Raw genomic sequence first — 22,921 nt, 5'->3', positions numbered from 1 at the left:
CGGTGGGGCGTCCCCCGTCGGTCCCCAGGGGCCTGGGCTGTCCTGTCCCCCAGGCTCGCACTGCTCTGCGGCTCCCTCCTCCACCCGTCCCTGCTCAGGGCGTCCGGGTGCAGAGCGGCAGGAGCCCCCAGGACACTGCACTGAGGGTGGAGACCACATTTAGTTCTTAAAATGAAAGCGGAATAAAAGGCTACAACTTAGGCATGTAGCCAGACCAGGAATAGAACTGTGACCTCTTGGTTTAGAGGTCAACACTCAACCACTGAACCACACTGACTGGCCTAAAATTGTTTTGTTTCTTTCTTTTGTAGGAATCAGCCATCATTGACTTTATAGGTATAACCCTATCCATTCAAGGAGACCACATTTAGTTCTTAAAATGAAAGAGGAATAAAAGCTTCTCATTCTTTGCAGAGTTAGAAATGAGTTGTTTACTTTTCTCTTTGATGGGGCAAAAAACAAGCAACCTGGTCTTTAGTATTTAGACAGTTCTTCAAGTCACTCATTTAGTCAGAAAATATTGTTTACCTCGGTTTGCCTTTGTCTTTTGTATTTTGGTACATGTATAATCTTAGGTGGTTGGAGAATTTACTGATGCTCTGTTTGCTGGTTCTCAGCAGGAGAGTCAGTTGCTTCAGCCAGGGCTGTGCCTGGCATCACAGCCTTGATGGTGCCCTCCGGTTGGAGGGCGCTGGGAGCCATGGTGCTGGATGCCACGCCTGTAGTTTTGCTGGCAGGGACAGTGGAAGCGGCCCTGGTGACAACAGTGGTGGTAGTGGTGGGAACTACAGTTGAAGGAGCACTAGAAGTGGTTCCTGGTGCTTGAGAACTGAGGGTTACAGTGTTCTCATGTGAGCGAGGGCGGTGGTGGGGATGGTAGCTGTTGTGGCCTCTGTGGGATTCAGGATAACCATGGTGGCAATCAGGAGTTCCAGGAGATGGTCCAAATTTTCCAAAGTAGTTTAGTAATTTCTTAAGAAGTTTTTCTTTAGATAAATTAAAATGCTCTTCGGAACTTTCACTAGACTTGTGAGAGAGAATACAGAACACTTGTTTTCATACAGATGAGATGCATAAACTAGCCTGAAATCAGGCTTTAACTATGTTTCTATATTATCACTGAAATCTTTGTAAATATTCCAACTTCATTCCATAAGTAATTTAAAGGGTGTACCAACCAAGAAAAGGGTTTTGAATTGAGCACACTCATTTATTCAACTAAACTTTATTTGGCACTTATTAGATTGCACACACCAAAAAAAGACATTGGTTATATCTTCGAGATGGGATGGAAGCAGAGAGAGGAAAGGAGCAAGCCAAGAAGGCTTTATGGATGAAATGAGATTGAGTTGCTTATTTATTTATGTATCTATCTATCTAGCATTTCTCCACACAAGAGTTTCAGTGTTTCACAGAGAACTTTTGGGGATATGCTGTTCTAATTTCCAACCTGGAAAAAAGCATAATGCATTTTACTACTCTCAATAAAGAGAATAAAAGGAGACTGTAGAAGTTTGGCATTGCTCTCTTTTCATAGTCCCCCTAAATATGAGATTGACAGACCATTCCATGAATCCATGTGGCTGACTCATTTGCACAGAATCAAAGATGCTAAAAGATAGAAGTGCCCTAGATCAGTCAGTGCATTTTAGCAATGCCATGGACAATTTCAATTTGCTTTAGTTACTTGGACTTTTAACATGACATTCCATTAGAATGTCCATTTAAACTCTGGTCTTTTAATTTGTCTTCACTGGCAGAAGTTAATCCTGGGATTTTAAATATGATATTCCTCCTGCCTTTTCATAAAACAGTAGTTATAAAATTGAGAAGTTCTAGAAAGAGTCAGATACTTGACTTTAAAATGAAGCAGAAATAATTTGCCAAAATTGTCATAAACTTTAAGGTTGTTTAGAATTATTCTTTTTTCTAAATATCAGCACAATTTGGATTACTACACCTAGACAATATCTATTCCATTGTATTAGAAGTAAAATAATGGTAGAGTAATAACAACAATAACAACAAAAAGAAGCAGGATAACTTATTGTTTGTTTCTTAAGGATTCATTTTGAGTACTTGTCTTGGACAGGAAAAAGAAAGAGCAGGGGTATATAACAGGATGACATGACAAATATTTTCAGGTAACACATCCTATTCTACTTCCATTGTGACATGGAGTAAGGGTTATGACAATTAGAAATGTCAGAGAGTGGAAACAGAGATTTGTAATTTTGAAAAGTCTAGATGATTCTGAATTTTGAGAAAATAAACTAATTTTTACATCTTGTGGGATCATAGGAAATGTTCCTTATTAAAAAGCCATTAATCCTATGTAATAAAAGGCTAATATGAAAATTGTTCCCTTGGGAGTTTGACCACTTGCTATGATATGAGCTGACCACCAGGGGGCGGTGCAGAATGAAGGAACCCTGGCTGGCAGCTGGCAGCTGGGGGGAAGGAAGGCCCCGATCAGCCCTGATCACTGGCCAGGCCTAGGGACCCTACCCGTGCATAAATTTTGTGCACTGGACCTCTAGTATTTATAAAAAGAAAGACATTTACATTGAATAGATGTAGATCATTTTTTTTTAGAACTGAAGGCTGGGTAAACTTTGCTTTTTATGTTCTTAACTGTCCTTACTCCCATTGCAGATCAATACATACCTAAGAGGCCAGCAACTGAAGGCAAGGCTTTGGTGCTAACAGAACTATTCCCATTGGGTGACTCTGGCTCTCTCATTTTCTTAGGTCAGGAATAAAAACAAGTAAAATACAGATATTGTACCTTATCAACTTTTGAGACATAAATGACTTATGATTATAAATGAAAATGCAAAAAGATAATCAGAAATATAGATAAAACTTACTTCTTTGTGGAATTTTCTCTTATGTGGAGCAGCTGACTAAAATCAGAGGAAGAATTCATATACGTTACAAAATTAGACTCAGAGCATATATGGCATTTAAGAATACTGATTATAAATTATTTATGAGGATAAAATGTGGTTGGGTTAGGGTGAATGGAATTGAATACAATTTTAGAATTTTGAGTCTCTTAATAAAATGGGTGTGACCTATCAGTTTAAAGTGTACACAGTACACAATATAAGGACAATCAGTTTTTTTCTGGAGATGTTTAAGCAGAAGGGTTTCTCTCCCTTCTCATTCTTACGGGTGTGTTGAACTAGTTTGCAGTTTCCTGGTAGTGCTAGATTTGGCTTCTCATATCATACTAACTACTATTTATTCAGGTGTCAACCCTGGAGATCATTTGGAACCAACTGCGTTATGAATTGGTGTAAGGAAAAACCAGACTGCCTTTGTGGGAGAGAAACATGAGTGATCCAAAGAGCCCTAGAATAGGGATTTTCATTGGGTGAAAATCCTCCTTACTACATTTTAGCATGAGATAACGGGGGAAGAGGCAGTTCTCACAGTTAGCAGAGCCCTTAAGACATTGCCAGTTCACCAAATAATGATGGATTATGTTTACAGCAATGAGCCTTAGACAATATAATTTATCCTTTAGATAATATAATTTAGGTGCAGGTGGTAGGCAAACAAATCTAAAAATGTTAGAGGATACCAAACATATGCTCTTCATGGGAAATTATATATCATATCTAGAATTTCTGAATTTATTTTATCTATGTTAAATCCTTTTTATGGTTTCAAGTTTATTTTATAGTGCTCCTTATAATCAACTTTCTTCACAATGTCTTTCTTTTGGGGAATATACAGAAATACTATAGCAGAGGTATTACTCAGAACATACAATTTAAAATCATGACATTATAATGTCCTAATTATAAATGTTTGGAATTCTAGAAACTATAAATATGTGGAAAAAAATAAAAGAAAATTACTGATTGCATCCCAAGGTCAACAAAAGATCATGAGAAAGTTAAATTAAGGTCTTTGGCAAAAATAAAACAATGTGTGTGCAGTATAAACCTACATTAACATAAAACAATAAATTAATTTTACACTTTATGATTAAGAACTAAATAAGAAAATAAACATATGTAGGATAGCTAATATTTACCAAGCAGCATGTAGTGAAAGTCGAGATGATTGCAATCAAAACCAGAGCCTTCATCTCGTCTTAGGGTCTTCTAGAAGTAGGCAACAGAAGGTGCTTCATGGTGGTGGGAAAATAAAAGCAGTATCATTTTGTATTTGATGAATTTTAACCAAAGGAGAAACATTTATAATGAAAAATATGAATACTGATAATCATGAAGACTATCATGAAAATTTTCTTTTCAAAAATTTGAAAAAAAATTTCAAATTTCAACATAGTCTTCATGTGTAATAATAAGAAAGTTTAATACCACATTGTATGTCAATTATCCAAATAGATAAGGACAGAAAAACATAAGCAAAAATTAAAATGTGTGATATGATTATTTATGTGTGGATTTTCTGTTATTAACATTTTCATGGCTCTTTCTATGGGAGCCACCAGGTAGAGGAGCGTGGCCTTCTCCTCTCCACACCATGGTGTGTGTTCATCCACTGACATCAGTGTACTCTGAAAAGGGGGAATCATTTTGCCTGTTGTGTTTAAGGCTCCCATTCAACCGGATGTTGTGAACTTTGTTCATGCCAACTTGTGCAAAAACACTAGACAGCCCTATGCTGTCAGTGAATTGGCAGGTCATCAAACCAGTGCTGAGTCTTGGGCTGCTGGCAGTACTGTGAGCTCAAATTCTCAGAGTTTGAGGTGGTGACACTCCTCATTCTGGCCAGGGTACTTTTGGAAGTATGTGTTGTGGGGGACACACATTTACACCAACCAAAACCTGGTGCCATTGGCACCGCAGCGTGAACAACACACAGAAGTGACCTGCCATCGGCTCTGCCCTGGCTGCCTCGGCCTTCCCTGCACTGTTCACGTCTAAAGATCATCATCACATTGAGGAAGTTCCTGAATGTCTTTTGATGGTTGAAGCTAAAGTTGAAGGTTATAAGAAAACCAAGGAGGCCTTTTTTGCTTCTTAAGAAACTTAAGGCCTGGAATGGTATCAACAAGGTCTATGCCTCTCAGCGAACGAGAACTGGCAAAGGCAAAACAAGAAACTGTCATCATATCCAGTACAAGGGACCTTGCATCATCTTTAATGAGGACAATGGTATTATCAAAGCCTTCAGAACATCCCTGGAAATACTTGGCTTAATGTAAGCAAAATGAACATTTTGAAACTTGTTCCTGGTGGGTTGTGGGCTGTATCTGAAAGTGCTTTCCATAAGTTGGATAATTTCTATGGCACTTGGCAGAAAGCTGCCTCCCTCACGAGTAACTATAACCTTCCCATGTACAGGTGCTCAGTACAGACCTTAGCAGAATCTTAAAAAGCCCAGAGATCCAAAGAGTCCTCGAGCACCACAAAAGAAGATTCACCACAGAGTCCTGAAGAAGAATCCACTGGAAAAGAGGAAGGGAAAGGGAGAGAGATAGAAACATCAATGATGAGAATCATTGATTGGCTGCTTCCTGCACGTCCCCTACTGGGGATCAAGCCTACAACCTAGGCATGTAGCCTGACCAGGAATAGAACTGTGACCTCTTGGTTTATAGGTCAACACTCATTTCACTGACATTTAGTGAAATATGAAGTAAGCTTTTCTCTGCTCTTCTCAAAGCCTAATCATTTTATTATAGATTTTCCCAAAATGTGTCCTGTAAATGCATGGTATTGAAAAAAAATTAGTAGTCAAATAACTTTGGAAACATGTTTAGATAAAGTAAACATTTCTTTACTCCTACTACTCTCAATAAAGAGAATAAAAGGAGACTGTAGAAGTTTGGCATTGCTCTCTTTTCATAGTCCCCCTAAATATGAGATTGACAGACCATTCCATGAATCCATGTGGCTGACTCATTTGCACAGAATCAAAGATGCTAAAAGATAGAAGTGCCCTAGATCAGTCAGTGCATTTTAGCAATGCCATGGACAATTTCAATTTGCTTTAGTTACTTGGACTTTTAACATGACATTCCATTAGAATGTCCATTTAAACTCTGGTCTTTTAATTTGTCTTCACTGGCAGAAGTTAATCCTGGGATTTTAAATATGATATTCCTCCTGCCTTTTCATAAAACAGTAGTTATAAAATTGAGAAGTTCTAGAAAGAGTCAGATACTTGACTTTAAAATGAAGCAGAAATAATTTGCCAAAATTGTCATAAACTTTAAGGTTGTTTAGAATTATTCTTTTTTCTAAATATCAGCACAATTTGGATTACTACACCTAGACAATATCTATTCCATTGTATTAGAAGTAAAATAATGGTAGAGTAATAACAACAATAACAACAAAAAGAAGCAGGATAACTTATTGTTTGTTTCTTAAGGATTCATTTTGAGTACTTGTCTTGGACAGGAAAAAGAAAGAGCAGGGGTATATAACAGGATGACATGACAAATATTTTCAGGTAACACATCCTATTCTACTTCCATTGTGACATGGAGTAAGGGTTATGACAATTAGAAATGTCAGAGAGTGGAAACAGAGATTTGTAATTTTGAAAAGTCTAGATGATTCTGAATTTTGAGAAAATAAACTAATTTTTACATCTTGTGGGATCATAGGAAATGTTCCTTATTAAAAAGCCATTAATCCTATGTAATAAAAGGCTAATATGAAAATTGTTCCCTTGGGAGTTTGACCACTTGCTATGATATGAGCTGACCACCAGGGGGCGGTGCAGAATGAAGGAACCCTGGCTGGCAGCTGGCAGCTGGGGGGAAGGAAGGCCCCGATCAGCCCTGATCACTGGCCAGGCCTAGGGACCCTACCCGTGCATAAATTTTGTGCACTGGACCTCTAGTATTTATAAAAAGAAAGACATTTACATTGAATAGATGTAGATCATTTTTTTTTAGAACTGAAGGCTGGGTAAACTTTGCTTTTTATGTTCTTAACTGTCCTTACTCCCATTGCAGATCAATACATACCTAAGAGGCCAGCAACTGAAGGCAAGGCTTTGGTGCTAACAGAACTATTCCCATTGGGTGACTCTGGCTCTCTCATTTTCTTAGGTCAGGAATAAAAACAAGTAAAATACAGATATTGTACCTTATCAACTTTTGAGACATAAATGACTTATGATTATAAATGAAAATGCAAAAAGATAATCAGAAATATAGATAAAACTTACTTCTTTGTGGAATTTTCTCTTATGTGGAGCAGCTGACTAAAATCAGAGGAAGAATTCATATACGTTACAAAATTAGACTCAGAGCATATATGGCATTTAAGAATACTGATTATAAATTATTTATGAGGATAAAATGTGGTTGGGTTAGGGTGAATGGAATTGAATACAATTTTAGAATTTTGAGTCTCTTAATAAAATGGGTGTGACCTATCAGTTTAAAGTGTACACAGTACACAATATAAGGACAATCAGTTTTTTTCTGGAGATGTTTAAGCAGAAGGGTTTCTCTCCCTTCTCATTCTTACGGGTGTGTTGAACTAGTTTGCAGTTTCCTGGTAGTGCTAGATTTGGCTTCTCATATCATACTAACTACTATTTATTCAGGTGTCAACCCTGGAGATCATTTGGAACCAACTGCGTTATGAATTGGTGTAAGGAAAAACCAGACTGCCTTTGTGGGAGAGAAACATGAGTGATCCAAAGAGCCCTAGAATAGGGATTTTCATTGGGTGAAAATCCTCCTTACTACATTTTAGCATGAGATAACGGGGGAAGAGGCAGTTCTCACAGTTAGCAGAGCCCTTAAGACATTGCCAGTTCACCAAATAATGATGGATTATGTTTACAGCAATGAGCCTTAGACAATATAATTTATCCTTTAGATAATATAATTTAGGTGCAGGTGGTAGGCAAACAAATCTAAAAATGTTAGAGGATACCAAACATATGCTCTTCATGGGAAATTATATATCATATCTAGAATTTCTGAATTTATTTTATCTATGTTAAATCCTTTTTATGGTTTCAAGTTTATTTTATAGTGCTCCTTATAATCAACTTTCTTCACAATGTCTTTCTTTTGGGGAATATACAGAAATACTATAGCAGAGGTATTACTCAGAACATACAATTTAAAATCATGACATTATAATGTCCTAATTATAAATGTTTGGAATTCTAGAAACTATAAATATGTGGAAAAAAATAAAAGAAAATTACTGATTGCATCCCAAGGTCAACAAAAGATCATGAGAAAGTTAAATTAAGGTCTTTGGCAAAAATAAAACAATGTGTGTGCAGTATAAACCTACATTAACATAAAACAATAAATTAATTTTACACTTTATGATTAAGAACTAAATAAGAAAATAAACATATGTAGGATAGCTAATATTTACCAAGCAGCATGTAGTGAAAGTCGAGATGATTGCAATCAAAACCAGAGCCTTCATCTCGTCTTAGGGTCTTCTAGAAGTAGGCAACAGAAGGTGCTTCATGGTGGTGGGAAAATAAAAGCAGTATCATTTTGTATTTGATGAATTTTAACCAAAGGAGAAACATTTATAATGAAAAATATGAATACTGATAATCATGAAGACTATCATGAAAATTTTCTTTTCAAAAATTTGAAAAAAAATTTCAAATTTCAACATAGTCTTCATGTGTAATAATAAGAAAGTTTAATACCACATTGTATGTCAATTATCCAAATAGATAAGGACAGAAAAACATAAGCAAAAATTAAAATGTGTGATATGATTATTTATGTGTGGATTTTCTGTTATTAACATTTTCATGGCTCTTTCTATGGGAGCCACCAGGTAGAGGAGCGTGGCCTTCTCCTCTCCACACCATGGTGTGTGTTCATCCACTGACATCAGTGTACTCTGAAAAGGGGGAATCATTTTGCCTGTTGTGTTTAAGGCTCCCATTCAACCGGATGTTGTGAACTTTGTTCATGCCAACTTGTGCAAAAACACTAGACAGCCCTATGCTGTCAGTGAATTGGCAGGTCATCAAACCAGTGCTGAGTCTTGGGCTGCTGGCAGTACTGTGAGCTCAAATTCTCAGAGTTTGAGGTGGTGACACTCCTCATTCTGGCCAGGGTACTTTTGGAAGTATGTGTTGTGGGGGACACACATTTACACCAACCAAAACCTGGTGCCATTGGCACCGCAGCGTGAACAACACACAGAAGTGACCTGCCATCGGCTCTGCCCTGGCTGCCTCGGCCTTCCCTGCACTGTTCACGTCTAAAGATCATCATCACATTGAGGAAGTTCCTGAATGTCTTTTGATGGTTGAAGCTAAAGTTGAAGGTTATAAGAAAACCAAGGAGGCCTTTTTTGCTTCTTAAGAAACTTAAGGCCTGGAATGGTATCAACAAGGTCTATGCCTCTCAGCGAACGAGAACTGGCAAAGGCAAAACAAGAAACTGTCATCATATCCAGTACAAGGGACCTTGCATCATCTTTAATGAGGACAATGGTATTATCAAAGCCTTCAGAACATCCCTGGAAATACTTGGCTTAATGTAAGCAAAATGAACATTTTGAAACTTGTTCCTGGTGGGTTGTGGGCTGTATCTGAAAGTGCTTTCCATAAGTTGGATAATTTCTATGGCACTTGGCAGAAAGCTGCCTCCCTCACGAGTAACTATAACCTTCCCATGTACAGGTGCTCAGTACAGACCTTAGCAGAATCTTAAAAAGCCCAGAGATCCAAAGAGTCCTCGAGCACCACAAAAGAAGATTCACCACAGAGTCCTGAAGAAGAATCCACTGGAAAACCCAAGAATCATGTTGAAACTAAACCCATATGCAAAGACCATGCATTGCAACACTATTCTTCACCAGGCCTAGAACCACAAGCTCCAGGAAGATAAAGCAGCAGCAGTGGTAGAAGCCAAATCAGATGAGAAGGGGTTCCAGGCAAGAAGCCTATGGTCGTGAAGGAAGGCAAGGAGGCTGTTGGCCTTACAAAGCAGAAGCTGTTGGTGGGAAAAGGCTGTAGCTTATTAAGAAACCAGCCGCTGAGAAGAAGCCCGCAGAAATGAAACCACCACAGAAGAAAAAAGCCTGTGGCATAAACTTGTTTGTTTATTCCATAAAGATCAATCACTTTGGAGAAATAATTTTTAATAAAAAGCCGATCAAAGGTAGTGAGAAACATTAATAAAAACTTTTTGGTGGTGTTTTTGTTGATTTAATAATTTAAACATATGAACACTAGGCAGAAACTTTTAAACATGAAGTTACAACTTAAAATGTGTATAGTTAGAAATATGAATTATTTTATTGATCTTGTCATCAGTGTTATTTTCATTGTTTATGAGTAACTTTTAGAAATTTAACATTTCTGCTCAACTCTTTTGATATGATCATTATTGCTGGATTCTCTTACTCAAAGGAAATGAAAGAAACAAACAAACAAAAAAAACACACACAAAAAACCAAACCAAACCAAACCAGACCAAACCAAAGTCTCCTTAATTGCAGTTACTATACAATTATTTTTTCTTTAAAAAAATGTATTTTATTGATTTCAGAGAGGAAGGAAGAGGGAGAGAGAGATAGAAACATCAATGGTGAGAGAGAATCATTGATTGGCTGCCTCCTGGAACCCCCTACTCATATCCAGTACAAGGGACCTTGCATCATCTTTAATGAGGACAATGGTATTATCAAAGCCTTCAGAACATCCCTGGAAATACTTGGCTTAATGTAAGCAAAATGAACATTTTGAAACTTGTTCCTGGTGGGTTGTGGGCTGTATCTGAAAGTGCTTTCCATAAGTTGGATAATTTCTATGGCACTTGGCAGAAAGCTGCCTCCCTCACGAGTAACTATAACCTTCCCATGTACAGGTGCTCAGTACAGACCTTAGCAGAATCTTAAAAAGCCCAGAGATCCAAAGAGTCCTCGAGCACCACAAAAGAAGATTCACCACAGAGTCCTGAAGAAGAATCCACTGGAAAACCCAAGAATCATGTTGAAACTAAACCCATATGCAAAGACCATGCATTGCAACACTATTCTTCACCAGGCCTAGAACCACAAGCTCCAGGAAGATAAAGCAGCAGCAGTGGTAGAAGCCAAATCAGATGAGAAGGGGTTCCAGGCAAGAAGCCTATGGTCGTGAAGGAAGGCAAGGAGGCTGTTGGCCTTACAAAGCAGAAGCTGTTGGTGGGAAAAGGCTGTAGCTTATTAAGAAACCAGCCGCTGAGAAGAAGCCCGCAGAAATGAAACCACCACAGAAGAAAAAAGCCTGTGGCATAAACTTGTTTGTTTATTCCATAAAGATCAATCACTTTGGAGAAATAATTTTTAATAAAAAGCCGATCAAAGGTAGTGAGAAACATTAATAAAAACTTTTTGGTGGTGTTTTTGTTGATTTAATAATTTAAACATATGAACACTAGGCAGAAACTTTTAAACATGAAGTTACAACTTAAAATGTGTATAGTTAGAAATATGAATTATTTTATTGATCTTGTCATCAGTGTTATTTTCATTGTTTATGAGTAACTTTTAGAAATTTAACATTTCTGCTCAACTCTTTTGATATGATCATTATTGCTGGATTCTCTTACTCAAAGGAAATGAAAGAAACAAACAAACAAAAAAAACACACACAAAAAACCAAACCAAACCAAACCAGACCAAACCAAAGTCTCCTTAATTGCAGTTACTATACAATTATTTTTTCTTTAAAAAAATGTATTTTATTGATTTCAGAGAGGAAGGAAGAGGGAGAGAGAGATAGAAACATCAATGGTGAGAGAGAATCATTGATTGGCTGCCTCCTGGACACCCCCTACTGTGGATCAAGCCCACAACCTGGGCATGTGCCCTTGACCAGAATCAAACCCAGGACCTTTCAGTCCGCAGGTTGATGCTCTATCTACTGAGGCACACCAGCTAGGGCTATTTTTTTCTTCATTATTTTGCAAGAAAAGTAGCTAAGTAGTGGAATCAATAACTAATTATTTATGCTTATAAAATCTCAACTTCAAATGTACTGCTTTTCCAATCTTTAAGTTGCAATATAAAAATATGATAGCCACAACATAATTGATGGAAAATTAATATGTTTTAACAATGACTTTATTCAGTAGGACATCTTGTGATTTTAAGAGAAAAAACACTGTATCAATAATAATAGAGTTGAATTTCATTTAGTGGTCAAACTCTGATCACATTACTTAACCTATCTGAGGCCCATTTTTCTAAATGTAACATTAAGTGATTATTTGATGAAATGGTCACATTGCAATACTTGAAGAATAAGAATAGCAAACCAAATTAATAAGTGTACCTCCATCATGTGAAATGGTCACAATCTCAAGCAAAATATAAGACACACTCAGATATTTATATGTCCTTCCCTTTGTAATAAAATAGACAAATTAAATGGAAACATTGATTAATTAAAAAATTAGGCCCAATGATTTCTTGTATAATTTAGTACAACAGATGTTTCTGCTACTGAAAACATTTTCATTTTTATAATTACAAAACTAAAATATTGATTTATATCTAAAAGATTTACCTTAAAGCTATTTGGTATTGTAGAGTATAAGCTATATTTATTACTATAATTTCTAAAAGTATTAACAATTTACTAATAAAAGTGGATAAAGCTCATAGGTTGATGACTTTGTTAAAGCATTTCCATTTTTAAAAAATGTATGCTATTTCCTTTCAAATGCATTGTCTATGAGAAGTCTGTGGAAAACAGAGTTTGAGATCTCATAATAATTATACTGATTAGAAACTAGATTTAATCAAAGGCTAAATAAATTTTAAGTCTTTGAAATTTTAAAAATGATACCATAATAAGGGATCCTCTCTCTGCTTGTCCAGAAGTGTCAGCCTTGCCTCAGCTTCTGAAGCCTGGAAGAGTGCAGGTAATTCATGCCTTATAAAGGATTTCCCCTCTCTCCTTTATCCTATTTTGTTCCTATTGTTAAGCAAAATATTATTATTATTTTAGCATTTGCTTCTGAGCTAATTCAATTATTGCCTGAAGCAAACAAGGTGTGGTATAATCTTCAAAAGGTGACATTGTCCTTTCATTTTTCTCAGAAACATCATGGCTAATTATCTGTGCATCAGAAAAATAGAAGGCATATTACTTAACATTTGACTCACTTGAAAATTTACTAACAAAGCGATAATTAGTGAAGCTGACTACAAACTCTAGGTCTAATGAACATTTTCAGAATTAAGACTGTTGTTTATAATATTTGTCTTGCTAGTAGTGCAAATGTTGAAGAATCTAAGCTGGCAGAGAGTATTTGAAGAAGGTAGAGTCTTTTGTGTTCAATTTTAGCTTTTAAGGTAAAATACTTCATTCCTAAACATCAGATTTTAGAGATTAGAAAATGAGCTCAATTTAATTAAACATCAGTAGTTGGAAGGCAGCTAGAAATGTTACATTCTTTCTTGAATTTTCAAAACAAAAATAAGAAAAAGATGACTAATGAGCCATTTTGATATCTCCTTAATATGCTGTTACCACTAGACAAATAATAATTCTTTAAATAAATTGTAAAAGAAGGGCTGTTGTGCACCACAATAATTATCTTGGTCACAAGAAATGTTCTAGTTATTGAACTATACAAAGTGTGAACATTGTAGTAGTTTGACATTTGCTTTGATGTCAAAGTTATACTTTTCATAAAATTTTATCACCAGAAAGATGGGAAAACATTATGTATTTACACATAGTTAATTGGATTTGTGATGCTTTTCTTTCAACTTAGCTGCTGACTATGGTGTATCTTGGCATTGCTTTACCTGGTGATGAATTGAAGATCAGATGAGATTCTCTAGATTTTTTTATCCTGAAGGTGAATTTAAGGGCACGGGACACAGTGTCTCCTTGGTTATTGTTTTTTCAATTTGTTCATATATATTTTAAAACAATTTTTTTAGGAGAACAACCTAAAATCTAGATCAAGATGCAGGCTTAGATCTGTGCGCTTTTACATACAAAGTGATTTTGTACATGAAGAAATAGACTTGAATAAATAAGTAATTAGCTCATAGTTTCAAGAGCCAGCATTTCAACCCAAATTTATCTTCAGTTTTTCATTTCCATTGGACCAAGACATTTTAACATTTGTTTAATTTATGTTAACAGAATTTTTTTATTATTATAGCGAGTAAGACAAACTCTATCTTAGGCAGTTTTGCATCCGTATCAACTAGATTTCCTGGCATAAACATAGGCAATAAATGATGCCTTTGACCAAGTGAATATATATAAGCTTCCTTTCCTTTTCTGACTTTGTTGTAAATGATATCTAATCCAAAAATTCTATAGAATGAGAGAAAATGTGAGAATTACAACCACAAGATGCTTGCTCTCATTAGAGAGGCAGCCAACTTAACTAGGAACAACTACAAATTGGGACTAATATTTGAACTTCCAAATTTTTACATAAAATTTTCATGTCAAGGAGGTTACGTAGTTGAACTTGTGCTTATTTTATTATCATTCTAGTTAATATAAATATAATACACTGATAGTATGGGAATATATTGATAATCATTCTAATTGGTTCCTGCTGTGATTTCTTGTCTGCCTCTTGCTTTCTGTACCTTCTCAATACAACTTTTACTTTTTCATCAAAATAATCTTTCTAAACCACAATTAATATTTACCTCTTGCCTATAACTTTTGATGCCGATCATCGTCTACATCAGCATTTCCCAAACCATGTTACACAGAGCATTAGTACCTAGAGTTCCTGGAGCTCCATGAACACTTCATGCACATATTCTCATTTAAATATTCCAGAAAATTTATTTCAATATTTTATCAATGTACTTTACCATAAAACTCCTTTTAGCTCTTACAAAACAAAACAAAACAAAACAAAAATGAACAAAAATACAAACAAACAAAAAAATTAATTCCAGTGAAACTGGCTCAGGAAATATGAACTGTTATGTGAAATTTTAACCCAAATTGCTACACATGATGTGATAGTTAATTTTTTGAGTTAACGTGGCTAGGTTAGGGTACCTAGCTGTTTGGTCAAACACTAGTTTAGATGTTGCTGTGAGGTATTTTATAGATGTGATTAACATTTGCAATCAGTTGACTTTAAGTAAAGCAGATTAGTTTTCATTATGTGGATGGGATTCATCTAATCATTTGAAGGCCTTAAGAACAAAGACTGAGATTTTCTAAAAAAGAGGAATTCTGCCTTGAGACTAAAGCATAGAAACCCTGTCTAAGTTTCCAGTCTACTGACTTGCCCTGTGGATTTTGTACTCAAGACTATAATATTAACTTTTATCTGAATTTATAGCCTACCAGCCAACTTGGGGTATGGATGTTGAATTTGCAGTCTCCACAAGTATATAAGCCAATTTTTGTTAATCCTCACCTGAGGATATTTTTCCATTGATTTTTAGGGAGAGTGGAAGAGAAAGGGAAAGACAGAGAGAAACATCAATGTGAGAGAAACACATCAATTGGTTGCCTCCTGCAGGAGCCCTGACCAGGCTTGGGCTAGGTAGGATCCTGCAACCAAAATATGTGCCCTTGATGGGAATTGAACCCAGGACCCTTTGGTCCACAGGCCAATGCTCTATCCACTGAGCAAAACTGGCTAGGGCTATAAGCCAATTTCTTTTTTTTCCCAGTTTTTTTAATTTCAAGAAAAATGATTTTAAATATAATAATGTTACATGTAATAAACCTTAATATTTCAAGAAAACAATCAAATATAATAATGTTACATGCAACAAACATTAATATCTCAAGAAAACAGATTTTAAATATGATAATGTTACATGCAATAAACACCAATTATTCAAGAAAAATGATCTTACATATAATAATATTACATGCAATAAACATTAATATTTCAAGAATAAAAGGGTTTTAAGTATAATAATATTACCAAAACTGTACTAATGTAGTATGATGTCACAAAAGTTGTAGGAAATATTAAAAATCTGCAAATGACAGGATTACTTCTATTATATTCTAGAGCAGGGGTGGGCAAACTTTTTGACTCGAGGGCCACAATGGGTTCTTAAACTGGACCGGAGGGCCGGAACAAAAGCACAGATGGAGTGTTTGTGTGAACTAATATAAATTCAAAGTAAACATCATTACATAAAAGGGTACGGTCTTTTTTTTTTTTTTAGTTTTATTCATTTCAAACGGGCCGGATCCGGCCCGCGGGCCGTAGTTTGCCCACGGCTGTTCTAGAGTGTTTTTCCTTCCTCTGGTTCTATTTTTGTTCATCAATTTATGTTGTTCATTATATTCCACAAATGAGTGAGATCGTATGATATTTATCTTTCTCTGACTTGCTTGTTTCGCTTAGCATGATGCTTTTAAAATTTATTTTGTCAGATATGAGTATTACTACTCCAGCTTTTTTTTTTCTTTTCCTTTTGCATAGAAATTTTTTTTCATCCCTTCACTTTCATCCTGTGTGCCAATTTCTTAAAAGAAATCTCCCCCCCTCTCTATATTATCTATCTATCTATCTATCTATCTATCTATCTATCTAATCTATCTATCATCTATCAATCATCTATCTATCTATCTAATCTATCATCTATCATCTATTTATCTATTATCATCTATCTATCTATCTATCTATCATCTATCTATCTATCAATCATCTATCTACCTATCCATAGCTATCATCTATCTATATCATCATTTCCCCCAACCCCCTCTAGAGAACTCTAATATACATGGTCTGGCCCAATTTGATTATTTTTGCTTTTGTAAGGTTATAATGTCTCAATTTGATATATTTGTTACTATTCTCTCTCAGATCTATTGTGCTCTAACCTTACTTCAATATTATTGAGCACACTAAATACTTTTATGTTCTGGATCTTTGCCCCTGGTCCTCCCTCTGCTTAAAACCAGTTATCCCCTTCTTGTTCTGGTAAACTCATACTCATTTCTGAGTATCCATTTTATACCATCCTTCCTCAGAGAGCATTCATAGCCTAGTAAATAAAATGATGATTCAGTTTCATTTATTCATACATTTAACATGCTTATTGAGTATCAACTATGTTCAAAACGCTCAAGATTGAGCAGTGGACAAGAAGGTTATGATCCCTTCCCTTTAGAATGGAGTGATTAGCTATGTTACTCAGGACAGCCAATTTCATTTCTGTTAATTTGGAGTTATTATTTATAGTGGCTCCTTTCAGTTTCAAAAGTGTTCTGGTTTTGATGATAAATTATGTGATCTTATTAATTATGCAAACAAAATATAGTAGGGAAGATAAATATTAAACAAATGTTATGGGTTGAATTATGTCTTTTCCCTCACCACCAAATATATCGGAGTCCTAACTCCCAGAACTTGTGGATGTGACCTTATTCAAATATGGGGGTCTTTGCAGATGTACCCAAGTTAAGAAGTCATACTGGATTAAGGGGGGCTAATCCAATGACTGGTGTCCTTATAAATTGAGATAAATTTGCATACAGAGACACACACAAAGAACACCTTGTGATGAGGGAGGCGGAGATTGTAGTGATGAGTCTATAAGCCAAAGAATGTCAAGGATTGCCAGGAACCGCTAGAAGGTAGGAAGGAGCAAGGAAAGATCCTGTCCTCAACTTTCAGAGAGCATATGGCCCTTTTGACACCTTAATTTCAGATTTATAGCTTTCAGAATTTTAAGATAACTTATTTATATTTTTTAAGCCATCTAGTTTGCAGTAAATTGTTAACTCAGCCCTAGGAAGTTAATACAAAAGACAATTTTTAAAAATTACCAGTGGCCCTGTGCACAAAATTTGTGCACGAGGCGGGGGGAGGAGTGTCCCTCAGCCCAGCCTGCACCCTCTTCACTTTGCCCCTAACCTCTCTGCCTGCCGGCCTGCTTGTCCCCAACTGCCCCTCGCTGCTGGCCTGATGACCCCCAACTGCCCCCCGTGCCAGCGTGCTCACCCCCAACTGCTCCCCTGCTGGCCTGCTCACTCCAAATTGCCACCCCGCCGCTGTCCTGATCACCTCCAACTGACCCCAATTGATGGCTTGCTTGCCCCCAACTGGCCTCCCTGCTGGTCTGCTTATTCCCAAGTCCCTGCCCCCCATCAGCCTGATCACCCACAACTGCACTCCCCTCTTGGCCTCTACCTCGGCCCTGGCATCATGACTTTGTCCAGAAGAACGTCTGGAAGGTCTCCCAGTCTAATTAGCATGTTAGCCTTTTATTAGATAGATGGGTGTTACATAAAGCAAGATATTGTGTATCATGGGGCATTGTGATGGGAGAGGCAATACAGGGGACTGCATGGTTGAAGGAAGTGACATTTAGGGGGATGACTCAGGGAGAGTATAGTATGGTTTTAAATAATACTCTATCTTGATTTTTCTGCTCAAATACTCAATTGTTAAAGCAAGATTAATTAAGCAACTCATCCCATGGTTTTGAAGTTCACTTTACCATGTAAATAAATTTTTGTTAAAATGTGTTTCTATGTTTTAACATACTACCATAATTATTCTAGTTTATAGTCTACCCCATGGTGTAAATCCTTATCATTCCCAACTACTCCCATATCCCATATGTGCATACCATTTACTATTCACCCAGTATTTTTTCTTTTGCCTTTTTTTATATACAATAAAATTATGAGTCTCTATAGACTAATTCTATTCTTGGTGTCCTGAATTAAGTTATTCTTTCAACAAATAGTTGATTTTACTTACATCCCTCCTAACTTGAGAATCCTGTATTAGAATATCAAACACACCTACACACAGTAAATCAGTTGCTGTCAAGATTTATTGAAGAATCAGCAAAGTGAAAACAGACTTTCAAAAGTCTGTGTCAGAAAAGCATGAAGAAATATGTCCTTGAATTGCTAAACAAAGCATAAGAAGAGTGTGATATCAGTGCTTAAGACCTGAAAAAAATTGACAAAAATTCAGGAAAGACATTTTAAAGAAAGAAAATTAAATTGATTCATACCTTTATATATAATTTTGTTCTTGACAAATGTACATATTTGTAAAATATCATTTTGCCTGACTTTACAATACTTATGTTTCTTACATGTGGGCACAAAATAATTACTGAAGAGCCTCAGTTCTTAGATGAGTGAGGATTGCAGTTATATTTTTTAAAAGGTGAGAATCATTAGTTGCATACTAATGAAAAATATGTTTAGAATAGGCATTTTAGATCTTTTAATATTACTCTCTTTATATCTTTAACTCACAGTAAATTATTCAATTAAGGATTAACTAAAATGACATAAATCATTAAATGTAGCAGAAAGTGAGCTTTCTTTATTGCTCTCTTAATATCTCTGACTATTGGATAACTTAGTCAAACTTTGTGATATGAGGGGAACTCTTGTACTGTTAAGTTTTGTAAGTTTCCATAAACATATTCTGCTGCATGATCTCTATCCCTAAGCATCTACATTTTCTAAGTCCAATACTTGCCTTAAATGCCCACATTCTTTTTTTATTACTTTTTTGCTGTTGGATGCACTTCTTATATATTAAAACTGAATGTCTAGGCTATTACACAATTGGACATGGCACCTCTTATGTTGCTTTCAAATCAGGAACTCATCTGGCTCTTCTTTCAGTAGTTTAAAGACACCCATTTCAGTTGTAAAAGTGTCTTCCTTTTGGCTTGGATTATCTAGATCAGGGGTAGTTTGGGAAAAGGCCTCAGTAGCTTCAGTTACAGATTCCACTCTGTGATTTTCAGACAAATCTTCCTTCATTGTAGGAGCTGAATCTTCCAAGAGGTTCATAGGTACTGGTTTAGGAACAACGAAGTCATATCTGGATTCAATAGCAGTAAGCAAAACAGGATGGTTGTCTGCTTCACTGGCAAGTTCTCTCTCCATCCAAACATCAACTCCATCCGTAGACTCTCCATCAGGTAACAGAATATCTTCTGGATTATCTTTGTCTCTTTTGGCAGTGGTAGTAAATTCAAACACAGTGATGAACTTTTCCTCATCAGATTCAGTTAGTTTAGACACAGAATTTGGGTCATCTTCTGGGAGAATTAAGTCAATTTTAGTTATTTTCTCTTCTGTAAAGGTAGTTATGTCTGGAATAGTAGTGAAGTTTTTTTCAGCAGTTGGATTGATTTCAGTCTCAGGAATAGAAGAGTCAGTCATCTGGACAACCTCATCAGCAGTGACATCGGTTTTAACTGAGGAACTATAATTGTGGACATCAAGTTCTCCCTTAGCTGGAAGGACAGGGATGTCAGTAACACTGGAAGTGCTTTTCTTTACTGAGGCGGAGACTTCAGAAGTTATTATTGGGACATCTTTATCTCCTGGGTCAATGGTATCCAAGAGAATATCTTCTTTTGCGATGCTAGTGGAAAAATCTGTTAAAGAAACAGAAGTGACTGGTGATGAGATATTACCAATTTTCACTGGAATGACATTTTCAGTAGTAGAGTCATTAGCCATGGAGCTTGTGCTGGTCAGAGTGTTGATTTCTTTTTCCAGATTGGTTGATGACTTAATATAGGACTCCATATTCTCTTCTGAATTTAGTCTTATCTTTGGTGATGGAAGCCTACTGTCTGCAATTGTTGAAAAATCACATTCCAGTATATAGTCACTTACTGAAGTAATGTGGTCTCCTTCTGAAGTAATAGTTGTTTCTGATCTTGGTATAGTGTCAGTCCCCAAGAGAATGGTTGCTTCAGTTATTGTCTTACTGCTTTCTGTTGGAGGATGAGAATAAATTTTTGGCGAATCATCTTCAGCCATGGGACAAATGGCACCATGCACACTCACAGGTCTTTCTCTGAGCCCAGTGGTATCCCTAGGCAGGAGAGTGGTATTCATTATAGTGACTGAAGCATTGGTCATCATGGTGATTGTTGCATCAACCACAGGGCCAGTGGCTCTGGCTTCCCTTGGAGATTGTTTTTATGCCCTGATTGGGCACCTAGTATTGATATTATATAAAAAGACTATAGAATCTTCCCTGATTATGGAATCCACATTCACAGTCCAATATTTCAATAGCAAGGAACTCACAGTTTCCATGTTAGCAGGGGTGTGCCTTCTAATATGGAGTTAGTGTCACTTGAAACAGACACAGCAGAGTCTGCCAGGTACTTTATGGGCTTAGCATCAAATGGGGGAAACTCTGGGAGCCACAAGATTATCAGCAGGAGCTTCAAGTTGCCTTTCTTTCAAGTAAGTAATAGGGTCTTTTGAGGTGAAGCATCTTCTCTTGTGATTCATGTATTTAAATGTCTAAAAAATTAATGGCAGTTTGGCAGTGAATGAAGCTGCAGAGGTAATTAGGTAGTAAGAGTTCTGTTTTCTTCTTCAGAGAGGGAATTCCCATGTTTCCACTCGGCATAATAAAAAATACGTTTTTTTTCTTTGTTGTAATTCTGACTTTTTCTTGAATTAACATGAATAACAGTGAGAATGTCAGGTTTTGTAGTTTTAATTTCTTTAGGAATGTTTTCCTTTAGAGAATGTTATTTCAACCCCCAAGAGTTTTCTGGTAAGAAGTATGTCAAAAATGACCCAGAAACAGATCAGGGTGTGGAATAAGTATATTGGCCGTGGGCGTTGTATCCTGGATTTCAGAGGCAGGCTTTTCTCTAACGATGTTAGTTCTATCAGTCATCATTTTGTTTCACTATCATCCTTAAGGTTTAGCTAATTAGATAAAAGGAGATTGTAGTCGTGTTATTTTTCCTCCAGTGTGATTAGAAGAAAGGATTTTCAGACTTGGACACAACTAAATCTGAAAAACAACAGCAGCAGCAGCCAGAGAAGTGGATTCCATCTCAAAGGCAAATGCTTATTCTTCTTAGACATGGACTCAGCCTCAAAAGGTACAGTGTCTTCCCTTAGTTATTGGTCACCTATCATGATATTACCACTCTCTGTAGTAATATTAGATGATTTCAAGATAAACATTTTTAATTTTAAAGATATGGGCAGCTTCTTCAGAAATGTTTTTGCTTCAAGGGGCTGTCACTATTGAGGGCTCCAATGTCTTTGTTGACACAGGGAATGATGACAGCATCAGGGACAGGGAAAGAAATCTCAAGTTGATGATAAGCACAGGTTCTTTATTTTTAAGTCGAAATACTGTCAGTTCTAGTGGCAGTAAAGAAAGTAATGGCACTATTTGGGTTGACTAACTTAAGGGCAAATTTTTTAACTTCTATTTTTTTCTCATCATCTAATGTTTGTAAATCTTAATTCAGGGTAAACCATGATATAAAAAGAAGACTTGGTATCCTTTAGGGAGAATATATTTTTGTGTAGAAAAGGGTGAAAAAGATAGAGGTGTTAGCTGTATAGCTCCAGGAAGTTATCTGTGAGCACTTGGTATTTATGTTGAATAGAGTTAGAAAAGAAACAAAATATCCATCTTTTGAACATTTAATTCCCAGTTAGAAATGTCAGTTGAAATGATGATATCATCTTCAAAGGTACTAATTTTTCAAATAGTCTTTAATTTCAGAGATTACTTTTGTGGTCACACCAACTCTGCTTACACTAATAGAGCCATGAGGTAGAATCACACTTATTGTAGCAAAATGAGGCATTTCTCTCTAATGGAGAATATTATTACCATTACCCATGTTTATTAAATCATTGACTTAATAAAGGATGCTTTAAATTGAGAGTGTCTTCCGTCAAAGAGCAGAAACATTTGATGAAAATCCTGACGGTATTGCTGGAATTTTAGCAATGTTCAAGATAGAACTGGAGCCATCTGCTCTAGGAAATATAGTATACTCACATTTGACCACTAGATTAATGCCATAAAAGTTATCAAAGCTACCATCTGACTTAAGGAGAGATGATCAGATTAATTGTGAATGAAATGATGAGTTTCATGTTATCTGAACAGTAGTTTCTTTCATTGTTGTTATGTACAATTTTAAAAGAATCAACTGAGAAGTGTTGTATCCTATGGAAACTAGAATTCCTATTTTAG

General features: G+C 36.1%; 1 protein-coding gene and 2 pseudogenes across 1 annotated transcript; 2 read left to right on the top strand and 1 right to left on the bottom strand.

The window, feature by feature from the left end:
* The first annotated feature begins 4,503 nt into the window (after positions 1 to 4,503).
* LOC102242211 lies at positions 4,504 to 5,440 on the top strand (annotated as a pseudogene).
* A 3,360-nt stretch (positions 5,441 to 8,800) lies between these two features.
* LOC102241915 lies at positions 8,801 to 11,311 on the top strand (annotated as a pseudogene).
* Positions 11,312 to 19,524: 8,213 nt separating this feature from the next.
* On the bottom strand, positions 19,525 to 20,712 carry CABS1 (calcium-binding protein, spermatid-specific 1). The gene has a single exon (XM_005881613.1). The coding sequence runs from the start codon at positions 20,710 to 20,712 to the stop codon at positions 19,525 to 19,527; it is 1,188 nt and encodes a 395-aa protein (XP_005881675.1).
* Between the last annotated feature and the right edge of the window lie 2,209 nt (positions 20,713 to 22,921).

This window comes from Myotis brandtii, unplaced genomic scaffold, assembly GCF_000412655.1.
Source record: "Myotis brandtii unplaced genomic scaffold, ASM41265v1 scaffold681, whole genome shotgun sequence".
Classification (NCBI taxonomy): Eukaryota; Metazoa; Chordata; class Mammalia; order Chiroptera; family Vespertilionidae; genus Myotis; species Myotis brandtii.
Note: the sequence above shows the minus strand (reverse complement) of the source record. Positions and strands in the feature narration are given on the sequence as shown.